The sequence below is a fragment of the Stegostoma tigrinum genome, chromosome 2 (genome assembly GCF_030684315.1).
Source record: "Stegostoma tigrinum isolate sSteTig4 chromosome 2, sSteTig4.hap1, whole genome shotgun sequence".
In the NCBI taxonomy this organism is placed as follows: domain Eukaryota; kingdom Metazoa; phylum Chordata; class Chondrichthyes; order Orectolobiformes; family Stegostomatidae; genus Stegostoma; species Stegostoma tigrinum.
Window position 1 is genome coordinate 138,234,742 of NC_081355.1, and position 22,707 is coordinate 138,257,448.

General features: G+C 40.1%; 1 protein-coding gene across 5 annotated transcripts in view; it reads right to left on the reverse strand.

Annotated features, from left to right (window-relative positions):
* Positions 1-2,103: 2,103 nt before the first annotated feature.
* Positions 2,104-22,707, reverse strand: part of dync2i1 (dynein 2 intermediate chain 1) — a 126,883-nt gene continuing 106,279 nt past the window's right edge. For all 5 annotated transcript variants that reach the window (XM_059639584.1, XM_059639581.1, XM_059639576.1 and 2 more), the window contains 6 exons: positions 19,387-19,438; positions 10,562-10,619; positions 9,159-9,258; positions 7,673-7,804; positions 6,479-6,702; positions 2,104-3,708 (listed from right to left, as the gene is read on the reverse strand). In XM_059639584.1, the coding sequence (XP_059495567.1) occupies positions 3,537-3,708; positions 6,479-6,702; positions 7,673-7,804; positions 9,159-9,258; positions 10,562-10,619; positions 19,387-19,438 (738 nt within the window). In that variant the 3' untranslated portion in view covers positions 2,104-3,536. The remainder of the gene's footprint in view (positions 3,709-6,478; positions 6,703-7,672; positions 7,805-9,158; positions 9,259-10,561; positions 10,620-19,386; positions 19,439-22,707) is intronic.

Here is a 22,707-nt window from a genome sequence, read left to right on the forward strand (position 1 = left end):
GCTTTCTAGCAGCAGTCAGAATGTGGGGGAGAAATAAAAGTCAACATATAGAAAAAGCAGTTAAGAAAGACACAAGTATAATAATCATGGGGGCCTTCAATACACAGATTGGCTGGGAAAATCAGGTTAGTAACAGATCCCAAGAAAAGGAATGTGTCGAATACCTATGAGATAGTTTTTGGAGCAGTTTGTGATTGAGCTCACTAGGGTACAAACAATTCAAGATTTGGCAATATGTCGTGAAACAGACTTGATTAGGGAGCTTAAGGTAAAGGAATCCCTTGGGGGCAGTGACAAGATAGAATTCAACCTGCGACTTTGAATATACAAGATGGATTGCAATCCATACTTCCACAGTACTGAAGTTAGGTCACTGGTGTTAACTTTAATTTTCCTCCATAGATGCAACTAACTCTGTTGAATTTCTCCAGCAATTTCTGTTTTTGTTTCTGATTTCCAGCATCCGCAGTTCTATCAGATATAATAGGAACTGCAGATGCTGGCAAATCCGAGATAACAAAGTGTGGTGCTGGATGAACACAGCAGGCCAAGCAGCATTTTGGAGCACAAAAGCTGACATTTCAGGAAAGGGTCTAGCCCCAAAATGTCAGCTCTTGTGCTCCTAAGATGCTGCTTAGCCTGCTGTGTTCATCCAGCTCCATACTTTGTTATCTCCGTAGTTCTATTGTGCTTTTTCATTGTTTATTAACTCTCTGCCACTTCTCTCTCAAGTACACCCACCTTGAAGAAGTTCTGCTCCAGTCTCGGGTAGGTTTTCCACTCCAATCTTTTTTCTTCTTCACTGCCATTAATTTCATTGTTGTTCCTTGTGGTTGAAAAGGTAATTGCCAAAACTCCTTTCCGCAGCCACATCACATTTCTCAGTGACTGCCTTCAGTTCATCCACTCCACATGGATTTCTTTGTGTTTTAAATCCACCCAAGATCATAGGTGACTCTGTGATATGCAACATTTTGAAATGTGTTGATTTGTTTTTCAGCAGCTGGTCCAAGCCCTAATCTGGGATTTGAGCTGAAAAATTTCAACTGGTACCGCTGATAGAGAGCTGCACTATATCAGAGACTGAGACCACACAGACATAAGTATCTCATCAGGTAGAAGTAAAAATTCCTATCAAAAAGGAACAGGCAAGTTATTCACAGAATCTTGACAATTTTATCTCCAATTAAGTCCAATAAACAGATTTGCTGACTGTCATCGCTTTGCTACAGTTTATGGGACCTTGCTGTGCAAAACTTAACTGTATTATTCCTGCATTATAACAATGACTATACGCTCTAGTTTTTTTCGCAAGGAACATGACAGGAAATATTTGGTTAATGCAACAGCATCTTTCCTTTGGTTTGATACATGATTTACCTTATCCTTTATGTTTACGCTAGCTCTGACTCTTGTTAGAATTTACAAAAATGTTATAATCTTTCTCTGATAATCTCATTTGGGGATGCGTTCATTAATTTTGGTTTGCAGATGCCAAAAGGGACTGCAAAATTGGTGTACCAATCAATATTGAAAATAATTAGCTAGTCATTGCTGCACTGTTATGTGAGGGAGGTTGATTGTTGTGTGCAAATGGGCTATCATGTTTTTTACAAGTGACTTCAATTAAAATGTACTGAATTGGTTGATCCTGTGATACTAAAAGGTATTGTGTAAATACCAGCCTTTCCTCCTTTCAAACTTACAGCAAGATATCTTAGGAAGTGCTAATTATTTTGAAAACAATTTGTACAATGTATGCAGTTCAGCAAAGTACAAAACTTGCATTTGTTACTTAAATTGTATTATCACATCCTTTTGCTTTTGTGCTCCTAAGATGCTGCTTGGGCTGCTGTGTTCATCCAGCTCCACACTTTGTTATCTCTGATTCTCCAGCATCTGCAGCTCCCGTTATCTCTGATACAACTCTAATGCTTGTAGTTTCCTCAAAACACATAGTGAAAGCTGCAGCAGTGTTGCTTGGATCCCTCACAAATGTTTACACATAAATGATAACGTCCTTCAAAATTACTTATAATGTTTCTGTAAACTTTATTTTTTAACAAAATATTGTTAATTTATATTTAAAATTCATAACCAAAGATCAATTCTCAATCCATTGTCTGTCTAAATTATGTAGATTGTAACAATATGCCTATGTAGTTGAATTGAGTCACTATGTGCAATTGAAATATAATTTACTGCTCATTTCCTTCTCATTATATATACAGAACATATTAAGTTTTTCAGTTGGATGAGCTTTTCTGCACTCACTGCACCTATCTCCACGTGTTGGCACCGGTGATAACATGAGAAATGTACTGCATCAAGTGTCACAGGGCAACGGCAGCAAAAACTGATGAAACCAAATGCTGTAGGGAAATCAAAAATAAGGCTCATGGAGCACCATGTACTATTCTCCTGCAGTGAGCTTTCAGATAGAATCCTGGTGTCACATGAAAATGTCCATGAATAAACCATACTTGCACGCACTGACCTCCCAAGTAGTAAGATCTTCTGAAAAGTACTCTAAACTCAGTGAAAATGCTTTCAGTATCTCCCAGTTTTCTTCAGCATCGTTCTCTCTGGATTGTCCGCCATGAGATCTAAAATGGTTGTCCACCCTTCTTGCTCAAGTTACCCCTACACCGGCACCTAAACTGCTGCACCAACTGAATAAATTAGACTCATACAGTGACTTATTAACTGTTGCAGAACTTTTCTTGAGACATCATATTTAAGAAATTGCTTGTACCAATAATCTGCTAGGAAGTTTGTCTTAAATTCTCTAATATAATGTACGCATTCAAATATATGTTTAAAATAACTCAGCCCTGTTTAGCTCCTAGATTTAGCTTCAAGAATGAATACGAACATTGCAAAATCTTTCACTCTGCATTCTTACTAGGGAGTTAAAATATGAGGATTCTAATCAGCTTAACACACTAATAACTGTATTTACAATTTAGAAAACCAAGACTAAAATAAAGCTGAGAAAATTAATGTTCTAAAATTTTACCTCTGTATTCACTATTTTGCCTTTACTACCATTGTTATATCACAGGCAGATGAATTCTACGTTCAGTAATTAAACCACATGTACATAACTACACATGAGTAATAAAAACAAAAGTTGTTACTTATCACTATGTAATTTCTATCATGGGTGTTGCAATCTGTTATTAACAGCTATTTGCCTAGTTTTGTGGATTCTTAAAGTTTGTAATCACATTAATAATATTAGCTTCCTGGCAGCCTGCAACAGAAAAAAAGAATACTCAAAAATAGTCTGGTATATTCAGTGAGCTACAAAATATATTGTATTTGCATGTCTATATGCATGGAGAAACATCATATAAAACAGGTGGCTTGATAAATACTTTGTACCTCTGATGTACTATAATGGATATATAATGAAATTTTATAAATAACTTTTACAAAAAAGCTGACTGTACAAAAAGTAGCACATTTACAAACTAATAATCATGGGCAAGTTGATGAACTCGCAGAGTCCTTTTCAGAGTCTGTACACAGTTCTATGCAGTTTTCTGTAGAATATAGTGCAATGTTTCTAATTCATTTAGATGAGGCTCTGACCATTGCTTCATTAGATACTGAATCTCAATTGCTCCAGACTGCTTCGCCAACATGAGGCCTGAAGATGCACTTGGCTTCTCTGGATCACCAAGAATAGCTATAGCTGTTATCCTGTTAAGTGGGGAGAAGGAAACAAATAGAACAACATTTAGTTATCAAGCTTTATATTTAAGTAAAAGGACACAAACATATCAAACATTCCAGAACATCAGCACTAAACTTGGATATAATGGATAGCCCATGTGTCTTCATTTACCTAATCAGCACAAGTAAAACAAAACTGTGTAAGATTCAGAAATCCGAAATGAAATTATTTACTTTTTATAAAATGTCAATCTGCCACTAGAGTAAAATTTAGCTGCTGTAATTTTCCTATGCCTGCTTTCTCCTCAAAACCTTTGATGCCTTTAGGCCTAACAACCATATCTAACTCCTTCTTGAAAAACATTCAATGTTTTGTCCTCAGAGATAATGGGAACTGCAGATGCTGGAGAATCCAAGATAACAAAGTGTGGGGCTGCTGTGTTCATCCAGCCCCACAATTTGTTATCAATGTTTTGTCCTCAACTGCTTCGCTCAACCACTCACTGGCCGAAGAAATCTCCTCATCTCATTCCTAAATGGCCTACCCACTATCCTGAGACTGTAACCTGGTTCTGGACACCCAGGTCATCAAAAACATCCTTCCTGTGTGTACTCTGTTTAGTCCTATTAGAAGTTGACAGGTTTCTATGAGACCTCCCCTCTTTCTTCTAAACTCCAGCGATTACAGTCCCTACCAATCCAGTTTCTCTTCATGAGTCAGGCCTGTCATCCCAGAAATCAGTTTCATTCCTTTTCCTTAAATGTTTCAAAGCCGCTTTCCTCAACTACCCTTGTGACCACACGGTCCACGTCCTAGCCATTATTTGATAATACAGACCTCCTAAATCTCTTTGAATTTCTTGATCATTTTACAGCCCTTAGTTTTGGTCTCCACAAATGAAACCTCTATACCTAATATCTCTATCACAGAGGTGAGATGTTAGCCTGTTTTGCCATTCCTGATGAGTTTATCATTGGGTTTAATTTTAGAGAGAGGGGCACAGAAGATGGTAGGGGTGTTAAATGCAGATAGCCGATTGAGCCATTAAATACGCAGTAAGACAGGCCACATCCCAGGAAGCACCTGGGAATACTGTAGTTGCTTGGAGGCAACTTCTCGGAGGGCGGTGGTGGTGGCTGAGGGATCAATGGTCCAGGTAGACTTAGAAGCCCTCCCTGGCTTCAGTTGCAGGCTGCCTTGTGAAGAGGCTCCCATCATATTGGCATCTCCACAAAATGGAGGTCTGACTGCTGAAGACATTCTTATTGTAAAATTAAGAAAGTTGGAGATGCTTTTCCTCTTATAAACCTATAAAGGCATCGCTCTGCTTCTTCCAAGACCTCTATTGGTCTTCCTGTGAGTCCACCCAGAGTCTTTAATTGGGCAATACATCTGCTCTCTGACCATTAATTGACTGAGTAATAGATCCATAGAATCATAGTGTTGTACAGCATGGAAACAGACTCTTCCAATCAGCTCGTGCATGCCAAACAGATATCCTACATCAATCTAATCACATTTGCTAGCATTTGACCCATATTCCTCTAAACCCTTCCTATTCATATAACCATCCGGATGCCTTTTAAAATTTGTAATTGTACCAACCTCTGTTACTTCCTCTGGCACCTGATTCCACACACACACCATTCCCTGCATGAAAAAGTGGCCCCTTAGAATTTAAAAGGGACCTTTCTCTCTCACCTTAAACCTATGGCCTCTAGTTTGGGACTTCCTTACACTGGGGTAAAGACCTTGAATATTCACCCTATACATGCCGTCATGAATTTATAAACTCCTATAAGGTCACCCCTCAGCCTCTGACACTCCAGGGAAAATAGCCGCAGCCTATTCAGCTCCTTACAGATCAAACCCTCCCTGTAAATCTTTTCTGAATCCTTTCAATTTTCACAACATCCTTCCTATAGCAGGGAGACCAGAATTGCATGTAGTTTCCCAAAAATGGCCTAACCAAAGTCCTGTACGGCTACAACATGACCTCCCAACTGCTATACTCAATGTAGTGACCAATAAAGGCAACCATACCAAACACCTACTTCATTATAATATAATAAAATGTGAGGCTGGATGAACACAGCAGGCCAAGCAGCATCTCAGGAGCACAAAAGCTGACGTTTCGGGCTCTAGGCCCGAAACGTCAGCTTTTGTGCTCCTGAGATGCTGCTTGGCCTGCTGTGTTCATCCAGCCTCACATTTTATTATCTTGGAATTCTCCAGCATCTGCAATTTTCATTATCTCTCACCTACTTCATTATCCTGTCTACCTGGGACTCCATTTTCAAGAAAATATGAACTCCAAAGTCTCTTTATTCAGCAACACTTCTCATGACCTTACCATCAAATGTATAAGCCCTGCCCTGATTTGCGTTTCCAAAATACAGCACGGAAAATCACAGCCGGTTGACTGTTTCCAAAATAGTGCAGGCTTCTGGACATTATTTCAAACTGATGGTGGGGTCCTGAAGCCCACAAGAAAAGTCTCTCTCTGATCAATGTGGTCATTCAGAACAAGCTGAAACACTGAGGTCTAGATATTAACTCTAGTGAATTGAATTGATAAGACAGGTCCAAGAATGAAATACACAAAACATAGAGTGAAATACACAAAATATAGCTGGAGCTTTGAACCACCACTTCAAGTTTTACTTAAAAAAAGAAGCTATCCAGCATATTCTATCTTGCTAGTAAACAACAATATGAAGAACACGACACAACTTTGAGGTATAGTTACAAGAAACAGAGCTACAGGTTCTGTATTAATTAAACCACGGTACTTACTTATCTGACAGAAGACTCTCCTCTGCAACAGGTTTGGAAACATTTTGCAATAAATCCCATACATACACATGAGATGATGCATCAAGAACAAAAAACATGCCAGGTCGAGTCAGTGCCCATAATACGGCCTGGATTGATCGACCCTGAGTGCTTTCATTCCACTGAATAACAGGATTCTCTGTTGTCACTGAGTGCAGTCTAATTGTTCCATCTGAACACCCAATCTGCAAGGCAACACCACAAATGGTATTTTAAATCATTCCGACTTTGAAATTATACCTTTGACATTTGTGATAAGGTCACATACTGGCAGTTATATTTTCATTGATCTCAGACATTCCTGTACTGAAAGGCTTCATATTAACCCATTATCCAGGCTCTCTAGTTTTCTTACATGAATCCACAATACATTTTGATATAAATTTACTTTAACTCTTCAGGAGATCAGGAGATTTCTATTTGTCCAGTGATACAAGTCTCTTCAATTGCGGAAATAGTGTTCTGTTTATATCATATCTAATGAGTTAAACAGAACTTCTTAGATTGTGTGTCTAAAATGCAAGGTAGGTCATAATATTACATAACAAATCATAAAGTGCGCTTATGACAAGGTCTACATTTATCTTCAATGCCCGTTAATCTGTACTTGATATTGTGATAGGAGTCCATCAATGGTAAAGTTTGCTAACACTAGCAACATTATAATTTGAAAAGGGAGAATCTGTGTTAAGATATCTGTTCAGCTTATGTCACAGTGCCCACCCAGGCTGAGGTCATGAATATGAACAACCTTACTTATTCCTAACAAGTGAACATAATGCAGCAATAAAGCCAACTGAGACCACTACCTCACAACAAACTGGGTTCCTACCTCAAACAAGGAAGACAGAAAAATATTAGTCACAATTCCTACTCACCAGCACCTTCTCCTCTAGGGCTACCAAACATGGAAGTTTAGCAAAGCCAGGATTAGACTCCATGGTCATACAACCAATGATAAAAGGTTAGCTAAAACACAGTGTTACTCATGTGTAAAGATATATGTTAATCACCTAGATGAGATAATTCATCCTAAAACATCTTAATTCTCCAGAACTGAAAGGGAGAAAATCACTCTTTGTTCCCTAGTAAGTTAGAGTAGGTGAGGATAATGAGCATTGAGGTAAATCAAATCCATAATCATGAAAGACTTACCAAGAACAGTGTATTTCCAAAATGACAGAAGTCAATACATGTGACTTGAACAGCTCTGGCACCATTTGTTTGAGATTTGTATAGCCTCGGTGCTGCTTGCAAGCCATGACGGGTACCATGACTCACAAGACCCTATTAAGAGAATAGAAATAATTATATGAAATAGGTTATCATTGATATTGATCTCAACGTATGTTTTTCTTTCCATTTCGTTTCTATAGAAAATCAGTTTTTAACTTAGTATCAAATAAGTTGAGGAAAATCTCCAGCTCACTGCAAGAATAAGAGAACCAGCAGAAGTAAGAGAGCTGGAGAGATCAAATTTAAGGGAAATGGACCAAAATGAACACAGCAAAAGAATCAAACAAAAATGAGAACAATAAGAGCAGAATCACTTCTTAGGGGCTCTTCTAGTCCAGTTGCTATGGCTGTCAATTAAACCACAAAATAAAAAGCAAAACACTAACTGGTATAGAGATAGTAGGAACTGCAAATGTTGGAGAATCTGAGACGACAAGGTGTAGAGCTGGATGAACACAGCAGGCCAAGCAGCATCAGAGGAGCAGGAAGGCTGACCAAAATGTCAGCCTTCCTGGTCCTCTGATGATGTTTGGCCTGCTGTGTTCATCCAGCTCTACACCTTGTTATCTCACTAACTGATATAGCCGGGTTAACACTTCCAAAACATAATAAATCAATCTTTTCACTCCTTTCATATTTGATGCTTTATTCTGTTCTAACATTTTTTTAAACACATGGATCTCAGTATATGGAGTTCAGAGGGTGAATTAAAACAGAAACCGCGGAAAACAAACAGATTAGGCAAAACATAAGCAAAATAATGAGGATGCTGAGAAGCTGAAATCAATACAGAATCTTAGAGAAACTCAGCAGGTCTGGCAGCACTAGCCGAGAGAGAAAAGCGGAGTAATCAGTTTGTGACCTTCGATCAGAACAAGGAAAAGTTAGAAATATAATGCATTTTAAGGTAGAAGTGAGGAGAAGTTCCTTTATCATTGAGGGCCACAGTTCTTTGGAACTTTCGTCTTCAAAAGATGGGAGCGGAATTTTTAAATACTTTAAGGTAGAGGTGGATAGATTCTTCACAAGCAAAGAGGTGAAAGATTACTGGGATAAGATGCAATGTGGAATGATCAGATCAGCCATGACCTTACTGGAAGGCAAAGCAGGCTTCAGGGACTGAGTTGCGCTACTGTTGCTCCTAATTGTTGTAGTCATACATATGTTTTGAGCAGACTATATTGAGTTGTGGTGCAGAAAGAACATGGACAATAGGAAGATATGTAATAGAGTGAAATGCAGGAAGGATTGAATGGCAAAAGACTTTCTTTTCTGAGGCTGGTGTTACTGGTGATGGGCAAGACAAGAAACAGAGAAGCAAAATATATGGCTACAGCAACAGCCAAAGAAAGTTTCCATATGTATTACAAAATATTGCATTGAACTTAGTTTTACAATTACTCACAGTATCTGTTCCAATAAAGAAATGATTAGGATCAGAAGGCAGAAACCTGATGCTCAGAGTCCGAGGAGGTCCCAGCTGCATGAAATTTCTTGGGAAAAAGCTGATTAAAACACAACAGAAAAATAGTATCAATAAACTTTGTGGGCTATGATAGAAACATCATCATTTAAATTCTTGCTATTTGGTATAAGGATAGATTAGCAATTAGCATAGAATAGAATATAGAATAAAATAGAATATAGATAGAATAGCAAAAAAGCTATTTTATGAAATAAAGCCAATGATTAGCATGAAGCAAGTCCTAAGTTGAAGAAAGAAATGCATATAGTAGTCCACTATGAGGAAAACAAAACCAAAACTAATTCAGGAATGTTCATTCTTTTCATATATTTTTGGACTACTTTCAAACAACAAGCTAAATGCCTTCTGTCACTGAGCTTAGTTGGCAGGTTGACTGATTTGCAATGCAGTGATGCCACCCTACTGCTTCAATTTCTGTACCAGGTGTGATCATCATTTTCTCAACCTTGTCACTTGTCCAGTAACCCTCACATTAGCCTCACCATAAGTCCCTGCGCACAACCCCCATGCCAACACCACCTCTCTCTCTCTCTCTGAAGTCAATGTACTTTAGAAAAAGTATTAAAAGTAAAGTGAGAGAAAGCCAAGTGACTTGCAAAAAGTACAGAGTATTCAGTAGGTTAACGATTGAGTAAGTTTTCAAGTTAAGCGGATGAAGGAAAATAAGCCAAATCAGTACAGGACTATTTAATTATATAAGCAGTAAACAATGTAGTGTTGTTCCATTAAACATTACATTAGTAAGGTAGGGCCATAAAGCAGGGTATTAATAAAAAGTTATGTCCAACCTGTCTATGCTTGGGGAAGGGATAATTGCTCATGAGAAACTGAATTTTCAGGAATGAGTGAGGAGGTGCCAAACAATGTTCACTTAACAATGAATAGAAAAATAAAAATAAAATAAACATGGCAGCTGATCAAAATAATTTTAAATTTGAAGTCATAAAAGAGGCATAGTCTGTAATTAGTGAAGTTTTAATCAATGAACAACAGAGGTTTCAAACAGAGGAGGACACCATTAGGCTCACTGTGCCAGGCTTCAACAGGGTAAGAAAGACAACAGGAAAATAAAATCACATCACCTAACTGTAACATTTCCCTTAAAGATGAAACATTCTTGAATGGCTGAATATTATTCTTTCAAAGCTAATTTTAAATGAGTGTTTTCCAATTAAAAGCCTTGTGAAAGGAACGAAAATCTATTACTGACATGCCCATCGGTGCTTTAGGAATCAACAGGCCTGAAGTGCATGCAGCAAATAATAGAAGATCAAAAACACAGCGAGTGTGCATCATTATAGAATTGGGCCGTCCAAGCCTACCTGTTCACCTCAATAGAAGAGCTGTGGATCAACTTTATCTTCCCCCCTGGAATAAGGCCTGGACCAAGAGAAAAGACAAAGGTTTTTATTTAGATTTATTCAGATAAAAGGCATAATGTGGAGGAGAAGGTGTTGAACTGGGGTGGACAAAGTCAAAATTCACATGACACAAAGTTACAGTCCAACAGTTTTACTTGAAATCATAAGCTTTCCAATCACAGCCCCTTTGTCAGGTGTAATGAGAGGAGAGCACACAGACACAGAGTTTATAGGCAGAGAGATGAAGGCCAGAGAGATCAAAGGATCGTACAACTATGAGTGGAGTGGACAAACCTAAAATGGCTGATTGACTGCCCCCTGCTGAATCTTTAATCATTCATACATTCCTGCATTCTAGAAATTGCAGTAGCAAGGCATGAAGAACTCTGTTAGAAAAGAGACACAAGTTTCAATTGATTAAGATGCAAATTCCAGAGTCTGTTTCAAGTCACTGCCCCGAGATAATTTAAGGTTTCGTCAGTGTCTGCCAATCTTTCCAAACTTCAAACAGAGTGATAGGAATATACAAAAGGTGACATCTCACGTCAGACACTGAATTGTAGGTATGAGGCCTTGTCCAGAATCTGTCTCAAGAGTTAAGATCTGGAATCAGGCTGCCTTTATCCCAAAATAAAATGCCACACTGACAGACTGCGACTACAAATTGTGTTTCTTGAACAAAATTGAATGCAACTTCAAATAAACAAACATCTTGGATGAAATTATTCATCCCTTAGATACATGTGTGTGTGTGTGAGACAGAGTGTAATAAATAATCCATAAATGTACCAACTAATGAATGTAGAGAGATGCTGTCAAAACAGGACAGTAAGGAAGATTTTACAGATAGAGAACAGTGTAGTGGGGTCACCTCACACTCACACACACATTCTCTCCCTCTCGCACGTGTGCATGCACGCAAGACCTCATACCCACAATCAGTTTTTGTTACTTTTTTGCATATTCCTATCACTCTGTGTGTTCGAAGTTTGCAAAGTTAGGTAGACACTGAAGAAACCTTTAACTATCTTGGGGCAGTGACTTGAAACAGATTCTGGAATTTACATCTTAATCAATCAAAACTTGTATCTCCTTTCTAAGAGAGTTCTCCATACCATACCTCTACAATTTTTAGTATGAGGGAATGTACGGATGATTAAAGGTACAACAGGAGATAGTCAGCCAGCCATTTTAGGTTTGTTCCACAATTGTGACCACAATTCCGTAAGTTTTACAATACTCATGGACAAAGATGAGAGTGGTCCTAAAGGAAGAGTTCTAAACTGGGGGAAGGCCAACTATACCAAAATTCGGCAGGGTCTGAGGAATGTAGATTGGGAGAAACTGTTTGAAGGTAAATCCACATTTGATATGCGGGAGGTTTTTAAGGAGAGGGTGATTAGCGTGAAGAGAGACATGTTCCTGTGAAAATGAGGAATAGAAATAGCAAGATTAGGGAACCATGGATGACAGGTAAAATTGTGAGACTAGCAAAGAGGAAAAAGGAAGCATACATAATGTCTTGGCGACTGAAGTGAGAAGAAGCTTCGGAAGAATATTGGGACTGTAGGGCAAATCTGAAATGAAGATTTAAGAGGGCTAAAAGGGGACATGAGATATCTTTAGCAAACATGCTTAAGGAAAATCCCAAAGCCTTTTATTCATATATAAAGAGCAAGAAGGTAACTACAGAAAGAATTGGCCCACTTAAGGACCAAGAAGGAAAGTTATGCACTGAGTCAGAGAAAATGGGTGACATTCTTAACGAGTACTTTGCATCGGTATTCACCAAGGAGAGGGACATGACAGATGCTGAGGTTAGGGATAGATGTTTGCTTACTCTAGGTCAAGTCAGCATGAGGGAGGAAGTGTTGGGTATCCTAAAAGGCATTAAGTGGACAAGTCCCCAGATCCGGATGGGATCTATCCCAGGTTATGAGGGAAGCGAAAGACGAAATAGCTGGGGCCTTAACAGATATCTTTGCAACATCCTTAAACATGGGTGAGGTCCCGGAGGACTGGAGAATTGCTAATGTTGTCTTCTTGTTTAAGAGGTGTTGCAGGGATCATCTAGGTAATTATCGACCGGTGAGCCTGACATCAGTGGTAGGGAAGCTGCTGGAGAAGACACTGAGGAATAGGATCTATTCCCATTTGGAAGAAAATGGGCTTATCAGTGATAGACACCATGGTTTTGTGCAAGGAAGGTCATGTCTTACCAACTTAATAGAATTCTTTGAGGATGTGACAAAGCTGATTCATGAGGCAAAGGCTGTAGATGTTATTTAGATGGACTTCAGTAACGTGTTTGATAAGGTTCCCCATGGCAGGCTGATGGAGAAAGTAAAGTCGCATGGCGTCCAGGGTGTGCTAGCTAGCTGGATAAAAAAAAATCAGCTAGGCAACAGGAGACAGACAGTAGTAGTGGAAGGGGGTTTCTCAAATTGGAGAACTGTGACCAGTGGTGTTCCACAGGGATCTGTGCTGGGACCAGTGTTGTTTGTGATATACGTAAATGATTTGGAGGAAGGTATAGGTGGTCTGATTAGAAAGTTGCAGATGACATGAAGATTGGTGGAGTAGCAGATAGTGAAGGGGTTTGTCAGAGATTACAGCAGAATATAGATAGATTGGAGAGTTGGGCAGATAAGTGGCAGATGGAATTCAATCCGGACAAATGCGAGGTGATACATTTTGGAAGATATAATTCAAGAGCAAACTATACACTAAATGGAAAAGTCCTGGGGAAAACTGATTTACAGAGAGATCCGGGTGTTCAGGTCCGTCGTTCCCTGAAGGTGGCAACGCAGGTCAATAAGGTGGTCAAGAAGGCATACGGCATGCTTTCCTTCATCGGACGGGGTACTGAGTACAAGAGTTGACAGGTCATGTTACAGTGGTACAAGACTTTGGTTCGGCCACATTTAGAGTACTGCATACACTTCTGGTCGCCACATTACCAAAAAGATGTGGATGTTTTGGAGATGTTGCAGAGGAGGTTCACCAGGATGTTGCCTGGCATGGAGGGCAATAGCTATGAAGAAAGGTTGAGTAGATTAGGATAATTTTCATTAGAAAGACAGCGATTGAGAGGGGACCTGATTGAAGTCTACAAAATCATGCGGGGTATAGACAAGGTGGATAGCAAGAAGCTTTTTCCCCAGAGCAGGGGACTCAATTACTAGGGGTAATGAGTTCATAGTGAGAGGAGGCAAGTTTATGGGAGATATGCATGGAACATGTTGTCAGCAGAAGTGGTAGATGCAGACACGATAGTGTCTTTTAAGATGTATCTGGACAGGAACATGGATGGGCAGGGAGCAAAAGGATACAGACCCTTAGAAATAAGATGACAAGTTTAGACAGAGGATCTCGATTGGCGCAGGCTTGGAGGGCTGAAGGGCCTGTTCCTGTGCTGCAATTTTCTTTGTTCTTTGTTCATCCCAATCACACCAGTTGGGTGATTTTTTGATTGTTCTGCCCTTAAACTTTGTGTCTGCGTGCTCTCCTCTCACTGCATCGGACGAAGGGACCGCGTTCCAAAAGCTTGCAATTTCCAACAAACCTGTTGGACTACAACTAGATAAAAGGCAGTATTTCATGAATGTTCATTTGGAGTATGACCAGCATTAATTTACACCCCATGCAATTCTGACTATATCCTTCTCATTCATCCTACATCCTCATCAAACTTCTTCTTTTTGCACTAATGCTGTTATCTGTCAAAAGTAGGTAATAAGTCTCTTCCTCTGCCTAAATGGTTATTTCAGGCATATCTAGGTTTCTAAATGTTTCCTTTTTTCTATATGCTACACTGCTGGCAATATCAGGAAGCAAGGACCAACTACTCCATGTACAGAAATAGCATCTTTAAAAGTGAACTTTATTTTCAGGTTGCATGCCTACTGATTAATCCAAGACAAGACCTAAGATTTTTCACACAGCAGGTGTTTCATGTGTGGAATGAAGTTCCCAAGGAAGTGGGGGATGTGGGTACAATTACAATGTTGAAAAGACACTTGGATAAATACATGAATAGGAAACGTTTGAAGGGATATAGGCCAGGTGCAGGTGAGACTAGTTTAGTATAGGATAACATTTTGCATGGATTGGTTGGAGCACAGGTTCTGTTTTCATGCTGTATGGCTCTATGAGCATACAATACAGGAGAAGAATTAGACCATTTAGTCCATCGAGTCAACTCTACCATTCGATCTACCATTAGATATGTTTCTCCATTCCATTCTCCTGCCTCCTCTCTAAAACCCTTGATCCTCTTATCAATCAAGAACGTGTCTACCTCTGCCTTGAATTCCCTCAATGACCTGGCCTCCAAAGCCCCCTGCAGCAATGAATTCCACAGTTTAACTGGCTGAAGAAATTCCACCTCATCTCAGTTCTAAAGGGCTGCCACTTTACTCTGAGGCAGTGCCATTGAGTCCTTGTCTCTCCTAAAGGAACCATCTTCTCCATTTCTACTCTATTCAGACCTATCAGTATTCTGTAAATATCAATCAGATGCCCCCATCTCCCTTCTAAAATCCATCGAGTACAGATGTAGAGTCATCACCAGTCCAATGTCAAGCTCGTCATGCTCAAGATCATTGTTGTAAACTTCCAATGGACCTCCTCCAATGCTGGCACATCGTTCCTTAGATACAAGGTGCAAAAGTGCTCACAATATTCCAAATGGAGTCTGACCAGAGCCTTATACAGCCTCAGCAGTGCATTTCTGCTCTTGTGTTCTAGCCTTCTTGAAATGAATGCTTGCATTGCATTTGCCATCCTAACTGCCAAATGAACCTGCATGTTAACCTTAAGAGAAGCCTGAATTGGGACTCCCAAATCATTAAGTGCATTTTGAAGCCTTTCCCTGCATATAAAATACTCTACACTTCTATTCTTCTGACCAAGGTGCATAACCTCACAAAGTATACAATCTGCCACTTCCCTGCCGACTGTCCTAACCCATCCAAGTCATTTTGGAGCCTCCTTCCTTCCTCAATACGATCCGTTGTTCCACTTGTCTTTGTGGCAATTGCACACTTAGCAACAATGCCCTCAGTTCCTTCGTCCAGATTGTTAATACAAACGTGAACAGTTGTGGTCCAACACTGGGCCCCATGGAACACCAGTCCTGGGCTGCAATCCCCACAAAACTCATTTACCCCTACTTCCTACCTTCTGCCTGTCAGCTAATCCTCTATCCATGCCAAAGGCTTTCTCAACAAATCCAGAAATTACATCCGCTGGCTCTCCGTGGTCTAATTTGCTTGACACATCCTCAAAGAATTCTAACAGATTGCTATCATGCTGACTCAGCCCTATTTTACCACGCACTTCTAAGTACTCTGCAATCTCATCCTTAATAGTGGACTCTCAAATCCTATCAACGCCCGAGGACAGGCTAACCAGCCTATAATATCCTGGTTTCTGCCTCTCTCCCTTCATAAACAGGGTTGTTATATTTGCCATTTTCCAGTCCTCTGAAACCCTCCCTGACTCTAGGGTGATTACTAAAAATCACCAACACAACCTCTTAAATCTCCTCAGCTGTGTACTTCAGAACTCTGAGGTGTAGTCCATCTGATCTGGGTGATTTATCCACCATCAGACCTTTCAGCTTCCCCAGCACCTTCTCCTTAATAACTGCCACTACACTCATCTCTGACCTTTGAATTTCTTGAAATTCTGGTGTGCAAATGGTGTCTTGCAGTGTGAAAACTGATGCAAAGTATGAATCAATAATTTATTAGTTTAATCAATAAAATGGAAGTATCTTTTGGCCATGATTATATGTAGCTGCCTCTGGCCTTGATTCCATCATTGACTACAAATGCCAGTCTAGGGTGATGTGGGAGTTGAAATGCCAAGTGCTCAGGTAAACACTCTCCACCAAATCAGTAGTTCAGGCATTTAAGGTTTGACCTTCATCGAAATTAGCTAACTTTGCTGTGTTAGATGAAATGAAAGAAAATGAACAAAAAAAAAATTAGACACCTATGAAGTCACGTGACGACCTAATGATTAGAATGGTTACTGATTTAAATATTTTTCTGTGTTTTGATAAAGGAATGAGTTTGTGTTTAGGTTATGTTATGGGGAGGTGATGGCCTAGTGGTATTATTGTTGGATCGTTAATCCAGAGGCCCAGATATTATTCTGGGGACCTGGGTTCGAATTCTGCTACAGCAGTGTGGTCGAATTTGAATTCAATAAATATCTGGAATTAAGAATCCAGTGATGACCATGAATCCATTGTCGATTGTCAGAAAAACCCATCTGGTTCATTGTTGTTTTTTAGAGAAGGAAACTATCATCCTTACTTGGTCTGGCCTACATGTGACACCAGATCTACAACAATGTAGGAGCAAATTACTGCAGATGCTGGAATCTGTACTGAAACGAAAATGCTGTAAATCACAGTGGGCCAGGCAGAATCCGTGGAGAGAGTGCAAGCAAACACTGAGTCTAGATCACTCAGGATCAGAACTCAAAACATTAGCTTGCTCTCATGTCACAGTAATGTGGTTGACTCTAGGGGTGGGAAATAAATTCTGGCTTTAAAAAACACTTCCTTGCCTACTAAAAATCCAAAATCTATCTGGACAACTCTCTCCGCAATTTGAAAATGCTTTCTGTAAATTGCTGTTTTGGATCATTCATTTTGTTCCTCAACTCATCCAATTTTCCTTTCTTCCCCTTTTTACTGAGCAATCCACGATTTGATCATACTTCACTAAAGAACAAACTTCCATGTTCTCCTAAATTATTTAGTTGCCTATGAATTACGCGTACCGTTCTTTACCCATTCTTTTAAAGGCAGACACAGCAACCCATTTTCACAAAGCAAGCTCCCACAAACTGCAAATAATCATTTCAAGGGCAACGGTTGGATGCAAATGAAACAATTTCCCTGCTCATTCTTTTTAAAGAATTGAACCAAAACATCTTTAACAAAACTCAGTAAGGGCTTCAGTTCAATGCCTCATATAAAATTCAAATATTCCCTTAACACTAAACCAAAGTGTAAGCGTAGGTTATAGAACATAGAACATAGAACAATACAGCCAGAACAGGCCCTTCAGCCCTCGATGTTGCGCCAACCTGTGAATTAATCTAAGCCCCTCCCCCTACACTATCTCATCATTATCCATATGCTTATCCAAGGACTATTTCAATGTCCCTCATGTGGCTGAGTTAACTAACTTGCGCTAACTTAGGATGCAAGCTGGCTCATGCAAGGTTAGACTCAAGTGCAGAAGTGTCTTTGGAACAATATTGTAAATACTAAAATGGTTAAAATAATTTCTTGATAAACTATCTTTCTTTGACACTTGTTCATTATTCATTTTGTTCAGATTCAAGACCATCCACTGTTGCACCTGTGATCTGAAAGGTGGCTTGCTTGCAGCCACTTTGCTTTCAGTTAGTAGCAACCACCCACCCTTTCGCACCTCCCCTCCCCGTGTCCAGCCTGACCATATTCACTGTTCCAACCCAAGTTCCAGGCTTTCTGGATGCCCTGTACTGTCTCACCCAAGGAGCTGCTGTTCACATGTGGGACTTGCCAAAAAGTAGCAGGAGGCTGTTCAACAACAGAACTTGATGCAATCCCGCAACAAATTCATTGCCAGCACTGCTTGCTGGATGCTCATAAGATGGGAAATGTTATCCAGTATGATTGCCCTTTCTCCCTGTGAGGTAGAACTCAACCCCTTGCACTCAAGTGTCAGCTCTCAGCAAAGGTTAAAGAATTTGTATGTAATCTATGTTTTATCTAATGTTACTCTCTCTAGTACTTTCCAGAAGTTTCTTTTCTATCCCTTTAGTCATACTTGATTTACCTTGTAATCAGCAACTCGTGAGTTATTTTCCATTTGCCCCTGGGATGGAAGCTCTGTTGTTAAGGCCAAATTTATTGCCCTACCCTAATTGCAAGGATACAGATTAGCAGTAGGAGTATGCCACTCGGCCCTTCAAGTCTGCTCCTACCATTCAATAAAATCATGGCTAATCTGATTACTTTACCTTCCTGCTTAATCTTGATAACTTTTCACCCCTTGCTTATGAAGAATCTATTCACCTCTGATTTCAGGATATGTGACTTGGAGGGGAACTTCCAGGTGGTGGTGCATCTGCTGTCCTTAAATGATCTCATTAGTAGAGGTTACACGTTTGTTAGGTGCTGTCAGAGGAGCCATGGAGCCATAAAGCATGAAAACAGACCTCCCAATCCAACCAGTCCATGTCGACCATAATCCCAAACCAAACTAGTCCCAGCTGCCTTCATTGGCTAATGTCCCTCCATATGTTTCTTCTTCAAAAACTTGTCCAAATGCCTTTTAAACAATGTAACTGTACCCACTTGCACCACTTCCTTTGGAAGTCCACTCACACACAAACCACTCTCTGTGTAAAAAAAGTTGCCCCACATGTCTTTTTTAAATCCTTCTTCTCAGCTTAAAAATATGTACCCCAGTCTTGAAATCCTCAACCTCAGGAAAAAAACACCTGCCATTCATCTTATCTGTACGCCTCATGATTTCATAAACCTCAATATCATCAATCTCTTACGTTCCAGTGGGAAAAGTCCCAGCCTATCCAGTCTCCCCCCACAACTCAAGCCCTCCATTCCCAGCAACATCCCAGCAAAATTATGTGCTAAAGTCCTGGAATGGGACGTGAACTCATGACGTTCTAACTCAGAAGGTGAGAGTTCTGTAACTCTGAAACTAAATTTCTTTTAATTATTTATCTTGCTGCACCATGCATTGCATACATACCCAAATCTGTTAAAGAACCAGCAAGATCTGCCTTTTGTAGCTCGACCACTACCTGAAAAGAACAAATAATTAGAATTTATATAGCACCTTTCATGACCTCATCAACAACAAACCTCATTTGTAAAGTACCTTTAATATAAAAAAAGCCTCCCAAGGTGCTTCACAAGAGTGTTATCAAACAAAACTTGACATTGTGCTGCTAGGTAGATTCAGAGGATAGATAAATAACACTTGAACTTAATGCATAAATTGAAAACAAACAGAACTCTGGAGAAACTTATCAGATCTGACTGCATCTGCGGAGACAGAAAACGGTTAACGTTTCAGACGGGTGACTCTGAAGAGCAGTTCTACAAAAAAATTGTCATATCAGATTTGAAGCAATATCTGTTGATGTCTACAAAGATGTTGCCAGACTTAATGGGTTCTCTGACATTCTGTGTTTGTCTGTGGCTAAAGAAGCATGTTTTCAGGAGCGTATCAAGGAATAAGAGCAGCATAGATGGAGATAAAGAAGAGATGATACAGAAAGAATTCCACGATGATGGCCTTCCACACTTAATTCAGTTTTAAGCTTCTATAAGCAAGAGTATTCCCAAACAGCCTGCATTCATCTTTTCCACAGTCTACTTGCTGACTGTCCCACTTGTCACTTCTTTTCCCAACTCTTCCTTCCACAATTGCTCTTTCTCCCTCGCTTGCTTCCCATTCTCACTGTTCCTTTCCCAAGAACTCACTCACAGTGAGGGCTCAGGAGAAGGAAGATCAGCAAAAACAGGTGGAAGTGAGCTGCCTTGTTCAACCACTGCAGTCCACATGCCTTAAGTTGACCCACAATAGAACATAGAACATAGAACAGTACAGCACAGAACAGGCCCTTCAGCCCACAATGTTGTGCCGACCATTCATCCTCATGTATGCACCCTCAAATTTCTGTGACCATATACATGTCCAGCACTCTCTTAAATGACCCCAATGACCTTGCTTCCACAACTGCTGCTGGCAACGCATTCCATGCTCTCACAACTCTCTGCGTAAAGAACCTGCCTCTGACATCCCCTCTATACTTTCCACCAACCAGCTTAAAACTATGACCCCTCGTGCTAGCCATTTCTGCCCTGGGAAATAGTCTCTGGCTATCAACTCTATCTATGCCTCTCATTATCTTGTATACCTCAATTAGGTCCCCTCTCCTCCTCCTTTTCTCCAATGAAAAGAGACCGAGCTCAGTCAACCTCTCTTCATAAGATAAGCCCTCCAGTCCAGGCAGCATCCTGGTAAACCTCCTCTGAACCCTCTCCAAAGCATCCACATCTTTCCTATAATAGGGCGCCCAGAACTGGACGCAGTATTCCAAGTGCGGTCTAACCAAAGTTTTATAGAGCTGCAACAAGATCTCACGACTCTTAAACTCAATCCCTCTGTTAATGAAAGCCAAAACACCATATGCTTTCTTAACAACCCTGTCCACTTGGGTGGCCATTTTAAGGGATCTATGTATCTGCACACCAAGATCCCTCTGTTCCTCCACGCTGCCAAGAATCCTATCCTTAATCCTGTACTCAGCTTTCAAATTCGACCTTCCAAAATGCATCACCTTGCATTTATCCAGGTTGAACTCCATCTGCCACCTCTCAATGTCCCGCTGCAGCCTACAACAGCCCTCTACACTGTCAACGACACCTCCGACCTTTGTGTCATCTGCAAACTTGCTGACCCATCCTTCAATTCCCTCGTCCAAGTCATTAATAAAAATTACAAACAGTAGAGGCCCAAGGACAGAGCCCTGTGGAACTCCACTCACCACTGACTTCCAGGCAGAATATTTTCCTTCTACTACCACTCGCTGTCTTCTGTTGGCCAGCCAATTCTGTATCCAAGCAGCTAAGTTCCCCTGTATCCCATTCCTCCTGACCTTCTGAATGAGCCTACAATGCCCGTAGGGAGTGAATTCCAGGATACTGACCTAGCAACGGTGAAGGATACGCAATATATTTCCAGTCATGTAACCAGAACATTACCCCAATCTTCCATTCATGATCCCCCAACAGCTATTTGATCTCCAAACCCACCTTTGGCCTTCTGCCCTTTGCTCTAACCCTTCCAAATCTCACAATTACTCTCCCCCAATTAGGTATAATGCACTTCCTGTATTTTGTTCTTAAGCAGCATCATCTATTTGCAAAACTAGAACTGTTTCCAGTCAGGTTATATTTGAAGAAAAGTTTATCTTCACAATCATAAGATTAGGGGAACATGGGCTTTCAATGCAGTTTCCAGCTTCTCAATTTGACAAAGATAGCTACTTTTACTTAGACCATTTCCCCACATAATTTTGCTTCCCCAGACCCACTGACTCACATTCTGTCGTCAACTATATTCTTCATACCCCAAAGTTTCTGGGACAAGTGCAAAATTTCTACACCTAATTGCCACAGGAAGGCTCACTGCGCTCTTCATATTCATTTCCTTTTATTGAAAAATCCTTGTTAAATATTAAAGGATATGTTGGACTATAGAACGAACTCTTAATGTTTAAAACATTATTAATTTACTGAGTCGCCAGTTCAAGTAACTCAAATAATGATTTTATCAAATCATTAATTCATGGTACATTCAAGCAGAGACCCTGGTATGCAACAAGTATTTTTGTTTAGCTTTCAAGGAATTTGCAAACTTGGGAGTTTGTTATTGCTCCCAGTTGCCATAATGTTGCAACTTCTCCTTGAACAGATGTAGTTCTTATGTTCAAAGTCCTCTCATTCAGTGCTAGATGAAGAATTGCTGTTACTGGCTCAGAAAGTTGAAAAGAAAATGTCCATGTCAATATGGTTTAAGACTCAGAAGGGAAACCAGAGATATCAAGTTACCCATACCGTTGTTATTCTTGATGGTAGAAATTATAGGGTTGACAGTAGTTGCTGAAAGAACTTTGGTGAGGTTCTACAGTGCGTCCTAAAGAGAGTACAGCGTGCCCAACAATGTGTGACATAAATTTCAAGTACAGTGCAGGACCATCTATCTTGATATGGTTTAGAAGGGGTGGACGCTAGGAAGTTGTTTCCGTTAGGCGGGGAGACTAGGACCCGTGGGCACAGCCTTAAAATTAGAGGGGGTAAATTTAAAACTGAAATGAGACGACATTTCTTCAGCAAGAGAGTGGTGGGCTTGTGGAATTCATTGCCGCAGAGTGCAGTGGAGGCCGGGACGTTGGAAGCCTTCAAGGCAGAGATCAACAAATTCTTGATCTCAAAAGGAATCAAGGACTACGGGGAGAGTGCAGAGAAGTGGAGTTGAAATGCCTATCAGCCATGATTTAAA